Source organism: Pteronotus mesoamericanus, unplaced genomic scaffold, assembly GCF_021234165.1.
Source record: "Pteronotus mesoamericanus isolate MK-2021 breed Mesoamerican mustached bat unplaced genomic scaffold, CSHL_Meso_final contig_20, whole genome shotgun sequence".
Lineage (NCBI taxonomy): Eukaryota > Metazoa > Chordata > Mammalia > Chiroptera > Mormoopidae > Pteronotus > Pteronotus mesoamericanus.
In genome coordinates, this window is record NW_026555085.1 from 25,165,194 (window position 1) to 25,176,477 (window position 11,284).

At 34.0% G+C, this 11,284-nt stretch overlaps 1 protein-coding gene across 1 annotated transcript in view; it reads left to right on the forward strand.

The window, feature by feature from the left end:
• Positions 1 to 9,872, forward strand: part of PRIM2 (DNA primase subunit 2) — a 276,122-nt gene extending 266,250 nt beyond the window's left edge. Inside the window, exon 13 of the mRNA XM_054569539.1 lies at positions 9,367 to 9,872. Within this exon, the coding sequence (XP_054425514.1) occupies positions 9,367 to 9,591 (225 nt within the window). The 3' untranslated portion in view covers positions 9,592 to 9,872. The remainder of the gene's footprint in view (positions 1 to 9,366) is intronic.
• Positions 9,873 to 11,284: the final 1,412 nt, after the last annotated feature.

An 11,284-nucleotide genomic window follows, 5' to 3' on the forward strand; every position in this document is an offset into this window, starting at 1 on the left:
TAGAAATCAATTACAAGAAAACTGAAAAACATGGGAACACATAGAGGCTAAATAACATGGTTGTAAACAATGATGTGGTTAACAAGGAGATTAAGGAAGAAGTCAACAGTTACCTTGAGACAAATAAAAAGAAACACACATTGACCCAAAATCTGTAGGACACAGCCAAAGCAGTTCTCAGGTGGAAATTTACAGCAATACAGGCTTATGTCAAGTAACAAGAAAAATCTCAAATAAACAATCTCATCTTACACCTAAATGAACTAGAACAAGAATAACAAACACAGCCCAAAGTGAGTAGAAGGAAATAATAAAGTTTAGAATGAAATAAACAAAATTGTCTAAAAAGATAATAAAGATCAATGAAATCAAGAGCTGGTTCTATACAAAGATGAAGAAAACTGATAGACTTCTAGCAATATTCATCAAGTAAAAAAGAGAAATGAAATCAGAAATGAAAGAGAAGTAACAACCCACACCAAAGGAATCCAAAAAATTATAGGAAAATAATATGAAATATATGCCACCAAATGGGACAACCTGGAAGAAATGGATACATTCCTAGAAACATATCTTCCAAGTTTGAATCAGGAAGAAACAGAAAGTCTGCAAAGACTGATAACTACTAAGGAAATTTATCAGTAATTTTTTGAGGAAAAACAACAAAACAAAAAATCTCCCAACAAACAAAAGTCCTGGACTTGACAGCTTCACGGATAAATTTTGCCAAACATTCAAATTGGAATTAATACATATCCTTTTCAAAGTATTCCAAAAAACTGAAGAGGGAATGCTCTCAAACTGATTTTATGAGGCCAGCAGTACCCTGATAACAAAACCAGAGAAAGACACTACCAAAAAAGAAAATTATAGGTCAATATCACTGATGAACATAGATGCAAAAATTCTCAATTTGATATTAGCAAATCAAATTCAGCAATACATTTAAAAAGATAAAATATCATGATCGAGTGAGATTTATTCCTGGGATAGAAAGTTGTTTCAATATTTGCAAATCAATTAATATGGCACAACCCATAAACAAAATGAGTGATAAAAATCATATCAATAGATGCAGAAAAAGCATTTGACTAAATCTTCTATCCATTTATGATAACAACTCTCAGCAAAGTGGAGAGAGAGGGAATATATGTTAACATAATAAAGGCTATATCGTGGCAAACCCACAGCTAATATCACACTCAATAGGGAAAAACTGAAAGCGTTTTCTTTAAGAGCAGGAATGTGATAAGGATGTCCACTTTCACCACTTTTATTCAACAAAGTATTGGAAGTCCTGGCCACAGCAGTCAGACAAGAAAAAGAAATAAAAGTTATTCAAAATGGAAAGGAAGAAGTAAAACTGTCGTATTTGTGGATGACATGATACTGTACATAGAGAATGCTAAAGATTCCACCAAAAAAACTATTAGAACTAGTACATGAATTTAGTGAAGTAGCAGGAAAAAATTAATATTCAGAAACCAGTTGCATTTTTATACACCAATAATGAACTATCAGAAAGAAATGAAGAAATTTACACTTACTGTTGCATTAAAAATAATAAAATACCTAGGAATAAATTTAACCAAGAAGTTAAAAAGACCTGTACTCAGAAAACTTTAAGAAATTTAAAAGAGAAATTGAAGAAGATGCAAATAAATGGAAAAATATACTGTGCTAATGGATAGGAAGAATTAACATGTTGAAATGTCTATACTACCCAAAGCAATCTATATATTCAATGCAATCAATATCAAAGTACCAATGGAATTTTCATAAAATGAGAACAAATAATTATAAAATTTATATGAAAACACAAAAGCCCCCAAATAGTGACAGTTATTTTGAGAAAGAACAATGAAGTTGGAGGTATCGCAATACCTGATATCAAACTATACTACAAGATGATAGTAATAAAAATAGCATGGTACTGGCATAAAAACAGACACATAGATCAATGGAACAGAATAGTCCAGAAATAAACCCACTCCTCCATAATCAATTAATCTATGACAAAGGCAAGTATATACAGTCTCTTCAATAAATGCTGTTAGGAAAACTAGGCAGATACATGCAAAAATATGAAACTAGGCCACTTACACCATATATAAGAATAAATTCAAAAATGGATTGAAGACATAATCATAAGACTGGAAACCATAAAACCCCTAGAAGAAAACACAGGCAGTAAACTCTCAACATAATAAGTCTCCTCGGGCAAGGGAAACAAAAGAAAAAAAAATAAATTGGACTACATGAAACTAAAAAGATTTCACACAGCAGAGGAAACCGCCAACAAAACAAAAAGACACCCTACTGAATGGGAGAAGATACTCACAAATGATAGATACATATAGTAAGGGGTTAATATCCTTAATATATAAGGAACTTAATTCAACCAAGCAAACAAACAAACAATGCAATTTACAAAATGGCTAGAGGACCCGAATAGACACTTTCACAAAGAGGACATACAAATGGCCAACAGACATATGAAAAGAAGACCAAGGTTACTAATCATCAGGTAAATGCAGGTTAAAACCACATTGAGATATTACCTCACATCTGTCAGAATGGTTATTAGTAAATCTACAAACAAGCATTGGTGAGGAAATGCAGGAAAGAAAACCTTCATGCACTGTTGGTGGGGTTGTAAATTGGTGCAGCCACTATGGAAAAACAGTATGGAGGTTGCTCAAATAATTAAAAATAGAACTATCATATGACCCAGCAATCCCACTTCTAGGTTTATATTTGAAAAAGCCAAAACACCAGTTTGAAAACATGTCAACGTTATTTACAATAGCCAACATATGGAAGCCACATAAGTGTTTGTCAGTAGATGAGTGTATAAAGGGGAAGGTGATACTTATGAACCATGGAATATTATTACTTGGACATAAAAAAGAATGAAGTATTACCATTTGCAAGCATGGATGGACCTAGTGATTATTATGCTAAGTGAAATAAGTCAGAGAAAGACAAATACCGTATGATTCCACTTATATGTGGAACGTAAAGAACAAATTAACAAATAAAATAGAAACAAACTCATAGATACAGAGAAGAAATTGATGGTTGCCAGATAGGAAGGGAGTTGAGGGGCTGGGCGAAAAAGGTGAAGGATTAGGAAATACAAATTGGTAGTTACAAAATAGTCAAAAGAATGTAAAATACAACATAGAGAATAAAGTCAATAATATTATAGTAACTGTGTGGTGCCAAGTGTGCACTGGACTTACCTGGGTAATCACTTCATAGGTGAAACTAGTATAATATTGAATGCCAACTGCAGTTAAAAAATTATTAAATAAAAATCTATTTTTACAAAATTTAAAGAACTAAATGTCAATAGAATAGTAAACAGATTCTTATTAGTTTTATCAGAATTTTACCAGATAAACAGTGTTTGATATTTACTGCACCAGTTTTAACATGATTCTTTCCCCTGAAGAGTGTATTCCTTAATTTGCTTGCTCAGCTTGAGAATTTTATTTTGTATATGCTTTTAATTATTTGTGGATAATTTTAATTAAGAGGGCTCAGAACTTTAACAAATTAAGATCTATTATTTCAAGTTCTTTCCTTTTTAATAAGATGAAAGTTAGATTTAAACATTGATTTTGTGAGATATTCACTAAAAAGGTTTTTGTTTAGTTCTCAATTGTTTTTGTAGTTTCTTTCCCATTAATTATTCCTACAAGAGTAGTACTACTATTGTCAATTTTAAAAACCTTCCTTAGATTAATGAAGACATTGAAAAGACACATGTCTAAATCCTCCGACATGTAGAAATAGTCTAACTTAAACCACATATTAATCAATGAAATAAAAAGGCTATTTGTGTTCACTGGATGTCCCATTATAGGTTTTAGTTGTGAATATCTCCACTTATTATTCTTTCTAATTTAATTTAAAAACACAATTTTTATTGTTAGGTTTCTGCCATTCTACCTGCCCCTCCCCTCTGCAAAAAACAACAACAACAACAACAACAAAAAACCCCTATGTTTGTTTTCCCGAGGCCTCTATAATCAAACTCACTTTAATAAAAGTTCTGAAAATAAACCAGTTAATTGATACCATTTACAGCAGCACTGTGATGGTTCCATATGGCTTTCTTGGTAATACCAGCTGCCTCATTATAAGCTGTCATTGCAAAAACCTCTTGATTAAAACCCAAACATCCCATAGGTAAAACAATATTGCTTTCATTCCTTCAAAATCTACATTTGCCATGGCAGAAATATGAGACTACGTTTATGTGAAGGTCACCGTCTGCAAATGTGTTGATTCCAAGCAAATGTTTGAGAGATTCACTTAGTAGATGTCAGAAGCTGGCCTGTTTGAAAACTGTTTTCTTCACTATTTTTAGGGAGCAATATTTTATACTTTCTTTCAGCACACTCCATTGTAAATGACAACACTAGGCCTTGTGTGCATTAAGCTGAATTTTAACAGAAAATAATCTCTTTAGAAATAGGCCTCTTTAGTCATGGGATCATTTTGAATACTTATTTTCCAGACAGCTGAGCATAAGTTTTTTGCAACCATCTAAATCTCTACAGATATCTTGTTAAAATCTGTCACATACTTTCCTGCAATTTTAAGCAGGATATACCAAATACAATTAAGTTTTTTAATAATAACTCAGGGTCATTGTTATGAATATCAGTTAGAATACTGGGCTAGAAGCCACCCTCCTCTCTCACGTGGATCACTGCGGCAGCTTCCTCACTCACTCCCAGCATCCCCCTCCAAGCTTCTCCCCCCGCGCCACACACACATAATTCCACTTCTTTCTCCTCCACACAGTTGCTAGAGTGATCTTTAAAAAGACGAATCTGGTCATTTCAGTAACACGTTTTTTAAAAACCTTAAAAGGTTTCCTGATGGCTTGTAAGATGAAATCCCCAATCTATAATGTAGTCTATAGAGTCCTCCACCCCACCCCCTTCTTCTAGACTCCACCTATACTGATCTTGTTTTAGATCCTTTATAATTCTTTGGGAATTCCAAGCTAATATGGCATAGTGAAAGTGCATTACAGAATTTCTCTCTCCCAGTATGCAACAAAATGTACAAAACATAATAAGAAATCATCAACCCCAAAAGAAAACATAACCAATAGCAACAGAACAAGAAAAAAAGGCAAGGAAAGAAACACAAGATTCACAGCAGGCAAAATTGTGAAAAGCCTTACTATTTCCAAATCCAGAATGAAACAGACTTTTTTTTTTTTTTTTTTTTAAATGAGGGGTAAAGGAAAAAGCTACTGACTTGTAAGCAGAAATAAGTGAAATGGGAGTAACTTCCTCTATTTTTTTCTAATTTGATTTAAAATAAAATTTATTTTCATTCTGTTTATGTTCCTCGCCTTCCACCCCAAAAACCCTAAATTTATTTTCTTGAATGAGATGGAAAGAAACTGAATGGGAACTTTACATTTAATAATGTCACTTAATGTCTTCAATAGGTTCTGTGACTTTAAGCAAAACAACCTGTAAGTTTAAGAGAAACCAATTTTACCATAGGCTAATTATATAAACAAGAATTAGGTCCCTGTAGCATCTCATCAATATTATAACAAAAGTTATTCGCAAACTGCTGTACACTTTCTTTCGCCAAAATAAAAGTGAAAGAAATGCTCAAAAGACAGTCCATCCTAGACAAAAATACAATGCATTAAACAGAAGGGAATTCTTCATAATTTCTTTATGCTATCAGGTAACTTAATAGACCATAAGTTCAGTAATATGAACTTGACAAAATGAGTTAAGAAAGGGCAACTGTAGACCTAAGAGAGAAAATTGAAAAACTTTCATATATCATCAAAGAATCCTGATATAGGCCCTCTTTCAAGACTTGGCACTGTTTTAATTTGTTAAGAAGAGTATTAATTAAAATGGGGATTTATAAAAGTTAAACACTTAAATGTCATTTACTTGCTAATCTTTTGAGGTAAGGACAGAATCTTTTGTTGAGTAAAGTTTTGGGATTGGCATTCAATCTCATCTTTTTTTTCATAATGATACCCATAATACATCCTTATCAAGTTCCAGGTGGGTTTCTTTAAAGTGGAAAAGGAACTTAAAGATGCATGCAAATCAACATAATCTTGTCCCCTCTCTTTTAGGATTTCAACTTATTATTTTTTTAAGTGGCACCTTTCTTGAGTCTTTCCAAACATTTAATTCAGAATTCATAGAACCAACAACTCTTCATTTTTACATTGTTTCTCTCTTGGGTTCTCCCTATAGCAGTCCTCTGATATATTATGTCCATTTCATTGATGAGGAAACTGAGGCTTATAAAGAAGACCATATATCTTTTTGTCCACACCGAACTCTAATAATTCAGTTTAATCCACAGAGTCATCTTTTCTGGATGGATGTATCAAAAATTTTAACAACTTGAAGCAAAGTGTAAATATAATATGTAATTATAGCACATGGTGCTAGATTCTTTTTCTATGAAATAACATCACTATGTTTTTTTATAATCATTATAGCCAGGTTTAGCTCTAAAAATCATATTTATAATGATAAGATTGTACGTTTATTTAATTTTGCATAAAACAAATTTTAGAGCAAGTAAGTGATTTAGTCAAAAAGCCTAAATTCTAATTCAGACCGAATCAATTCCTACTTCTATGACTTTGCATAAACTATGTAATCTCTTTAGGCCTCTGTTTCCTAATCTGTACATGGGAGAAGTTCAATTTACAGGAACCCCAAGATCTTTCCAATATAATGTTCTTTACTTATAAAACATCAGCCTCCTGACTGAAATTTGCTAGGCAGTAGACTGACTTCCCATGAAATACTTTGTATAATGCAAACTTTTAATTCAGTCTCCCAGTTTTTAATGAATTAGATGAAAATGAATCTAATAAAATAGTTCACAAATTACTGCATTGTTAATAAAAATCATAGATGTATTATAAAACATTTAGGAAACATTTTGAAATTAAGCAGCAAAGTAGCAGATAAAAATTTGTTTAGTTATCTGGGTAATAACTCTTAAATCATTCTGTAGACTACCAATCTGCTGTACACTGAAGTTACAGTAAAATTATTGGCCCAAATTGTATCAACAATTGACTAAAGAGAATCAGAGAATCCTAGAGTACTGAGTATTACTGGAAAAGACTTTATTTCTATTTATTGGTTCACCTGTTAGGAGGGTTCATTCTGGACCATGACAGCAGGTCCTTTAACTTCCTACGAATCCATTTTAATCAACTGTAAGATTATACAAGCTCTAATCACATCATGTTCCTTTGTAAGGATTCTGAATGACTCCCTGTTGCCTACTGGACTAGGTCTAAGTTCCAGGGGTGTCCAACCTGTGGCCATCTGAACCACTTCCTTTCCTGGGACACTCCCTCTTTACTTTGTTCATGTGGTCCTGCTGCCTGTATTGACCTTGACTTCATCATCAGCTTTTCACTTTCTCCATCTTTCTAGACTTAATTTATACACCAAGTACCTCCTTCACAAAGCCTTCCTTGATCTTCCCCAGCCAGAATGCCTCTTTAATGTGATTAGAGTATAATAGGCCTTCATCTGTGGCCCCTGTCACTTTTTCATTCTTGATAGAGATTTTTAAGTATATAACTTATTAGGCTGGAAATTTCTTTTGTGTTAGTCTTAGTCAAATACATCCTTATATGCTGAAAAACCACTAGTTTATAACATGGCCTTATACATACTAAGTCTTCAATTAATGTTAAAAGTATCGCTGGTATACTCTGGTTAGTTCTGTGTCCAACTTACCAAATATTTAGTAGATATCCACTTTTTGCAAATTACTTTAGTACAAAGAGACATAAAAAGGTTGATAAATATAAGACAAATGACCAAAAGAAGTGTAATGATTTCTCAATTTATAAAAAAAATGAAGTGAAAATACCCTCCTTACAACAACAACAAAAACCAACAAAATAACTAATTCAAGCAAAATGGTATTTTTTGTTGGCGATTCCAACAGCAGAGGGAGGGAGGGTGGGGATTTGAATTAGGCTGTCTTACAAGTGATCGACTAACTCAGTCTGACCCATTGGTTGAATTTGAAGAAAGTGACTCACGCAGGAGGTTCACACTCAGGAGAAACTTCATTGTAACTGTCACCTTGCTCCTATGCCATGCCCCAATGTAAAACACGAAGAGTTAGTAAAAGTTTACAAGTTTTAGTGAATGAATGCAATGTGGAAGTATTGACCTTGGCACAAGAGCAAGGCAGCTGAGCATACAGTTGGGAGCATGGACAGTAAGTCATATCCCATCTCCAAGAGCTAAGTGCTCTTGGACAAGTTACTTAATGTCTCCCTTTTATGGAGGCCTCATCAGAAAAACTTGGAAAGTATTGACAGCCTTCCCTCAGAGGCCTCCTGTGGAAGTTAACTGGGTATACAGGTACACCTGCACGTGTGCAAAGGAGTGTGTGTCTGTGTGTTTATGCTGCTTAGAACAATGGCTGGCACATAAAGGCATTAAGTAACTTAGTTACTATGAAGGAGTATATTTTTGTTCACCATTAGTAAATTTTAGAATCAAAATGTAGATGAAGTTGTGCTCACTGAGTCTTCAAATAAAAAAGGTATTGATACCTTTTAATTTATACCTATTTGAATGCTCATTGAGTACTAAAAGCAGAGAGTAATGGGTAATTTGAAATGATATTCAAAATTTAATTTCAAGTTGAGTGATAGTATTTAAGAAAAGAATTGCATAAAACAATGAGCCTGGTCATGGTTTCATAAAGTGACAATGAAAATAATGAAAAGGAGATTTTCTATACAAAGAGCAGAGAAAGTTCAAGATTAGAATGAAGAAATTAACATTAAATCAGGTTGATTTTTCAGAGTTTCTACTATACTTACTGGGATTACCTATGCCAAACTTATAAATAAGCTCCAAATGTAAGTGGTATCAAAATGGTGTTCTGTGTTTATACTTATTCCCTGTGATTCTGGAGTGTTTAAAGATCCTTCTTGCTTTTCTTTAACAACAAATACCTATTACAGACAATGTGCCAGGCATTTTGCTTGGAACTGCCTTTCAGCCACCCAAGATGTTGAGTAAGGAATTGGATGTGGAACTAGATGGTTAGGGAACTGGAGCTAAATGCAGAGGATTGGGCTAGAAATATAAATGCAGGACTCATTCATATTCAGGTAGTGGTTGAAGGTCCCTCTGAATGCAATGTAGGTCGCGGACTGAGTGTTATGAATGAGAACTGCTAGGGCCCATGTTTCAGGTATTAAATAGATTTTGAATGATGTCTGGGACAGCTTTTGAAGCCTTTTTATGTATACTTTAGCTATGTATTAATGTGATGTACATTCACTTCCCTATGTAGGTGGACGATTGTGGCTTTTCTTTGAATCATCCTAATCAATTTTTTATCGAGAGCCAGAAGATTCTAAATGGTGGTAAAGACATCAAGAAGGAATCCATCCAGCCAGAAACCCCTCAACCCAAACCAAACGTCCAGAAAACCAAGGATGCGTCATCTGCGCTGGCCTCTCTGAATTCCTCCCTGGAAATGGACATGGAGGGACTAGAAGATTACTTCAGTGAATGATTCGTGACCCTTTTTCCTCACTAGCTTTCACTTCCTGCTTTTTCGTTTTTACCCTTTTTGTTTAACTTCTCCCTGCGCCCCACCCCAATTCATCTATGTCTCAAGCAGGTTTGCAGGTAAAAACATAGACCTCTACCATATTTTGCTTTAACAATAGGGAAGAAAATTTTTTCTTGAAATCTGACACTTAAAATGGTGTGTTTTAAGTCCTGTTTTAGGAGATAATACAGCTTTCTAGACTGGTTGCAGTCCCCTAGAAGCAATACAGTGAAAACAACTTTTATTTTAACCCTCATCATTGTAATTTTGATCCAACTGTTTTTGGATCATTTTTGTTAATAAATATCAAAATGTAAATGAGTGTGTCTGTGTATAATTGCAGAAGTCATATGACAAATTAGACATTACCTTCATTTTTAAAGTGGTATTTTGGAATATCCGACACATCAATTACCAGTGAAGATTTTTTTTCTTCTTCTTCTTGATATGCCTATTTGTGGTTATTTTGTATCAGCAAGGAGAGCTTTTGCCCTTTTGAGTGGCAACAAACTCTACTGAAATGAACTGTGAATTATGATAAATGAAATTTGTAGTCAGCTATATAATTAATGAATAGAAGTGTTTTATTATATAAAATGACACTAACTCCTTATCTGCTATCATTTTCCATTCACTCTGGGGTTGGGTTCACAAGGAATAGACAATTGCTAAAGAAGGTTGCAAGGAAAGTCAGGTGTTTTCTCCATTCCACCCTCTAACTTTCATACCTCATTGATTCTGCGGTTGCTGCTTTGCCAAATAGGTTTAGTAAATTCATTAAGCTAAGTAATGAGTATTCTGATATTTATAGTCACCTCCTCCTTCCAGCGCCTGCCGTGGGATTTAGTAAATGTTGTGGACAATTACAGGCATACAGAGTCCTACGCTGCTCCTTTTGCCTGCCTTTGGCAAGCAGGTGATGCACTTTATGCCCTGCACAGCAATGTCCTCTTGGAGGCCCTTGTCTAATGCGTTTCCTCCCATTGGTCCTGCTCACATGGGGGCCTGGGGGCTCTAAGAAGGAAGAGCCAGGTGGAAATGTAAACTTTCCTCATCTGTTACCTTGGATTATGTAAAAATAGCAGTCTATTTCAGTCCTCTTTTCCTGGCGAAAAAGAGTACTTTCCCTTTATCTTCTTGAATCTGATACTAACTAAAGTAAAAGAGGACACTATCTTCAGAAAAATGGACTGTTAGAAGCACCCTGTTTTAAATCCTGTGGAAAACTGCAGCAACATGAAAAGGATATAAACAGGATCAGATTGTTGGAAGCTAAAAATGCCAGCTGATCAGGTTTTTACTTTAAGCTGCTGTGCAAAGATTTCTTGGAATATTTTGTAATATATAATTTAATGAAATACCATCTGAACCTTTACTTGTCTTCATGAATTATTATTACCTAGTTTGGAAAATACTATTATTCCATTACAAATTACCCTTATAAATTTCTCCCTTCTGAAACCATCTGCTATTCTTTTTATCATTTATAGTTCTCAACAGGAATCTGATGATTGCCTACCAACTTTATCCATGAACTGCAAAACCACGAGTATTTTTTTTTTTAATGTTAAGAACAAGTGCTGCATGGGGCTGTTTTAACCACAGAATTAAATTAGCTTTAGAAAGCCAAGCACAGAAATGTAGGTCTCTGTTG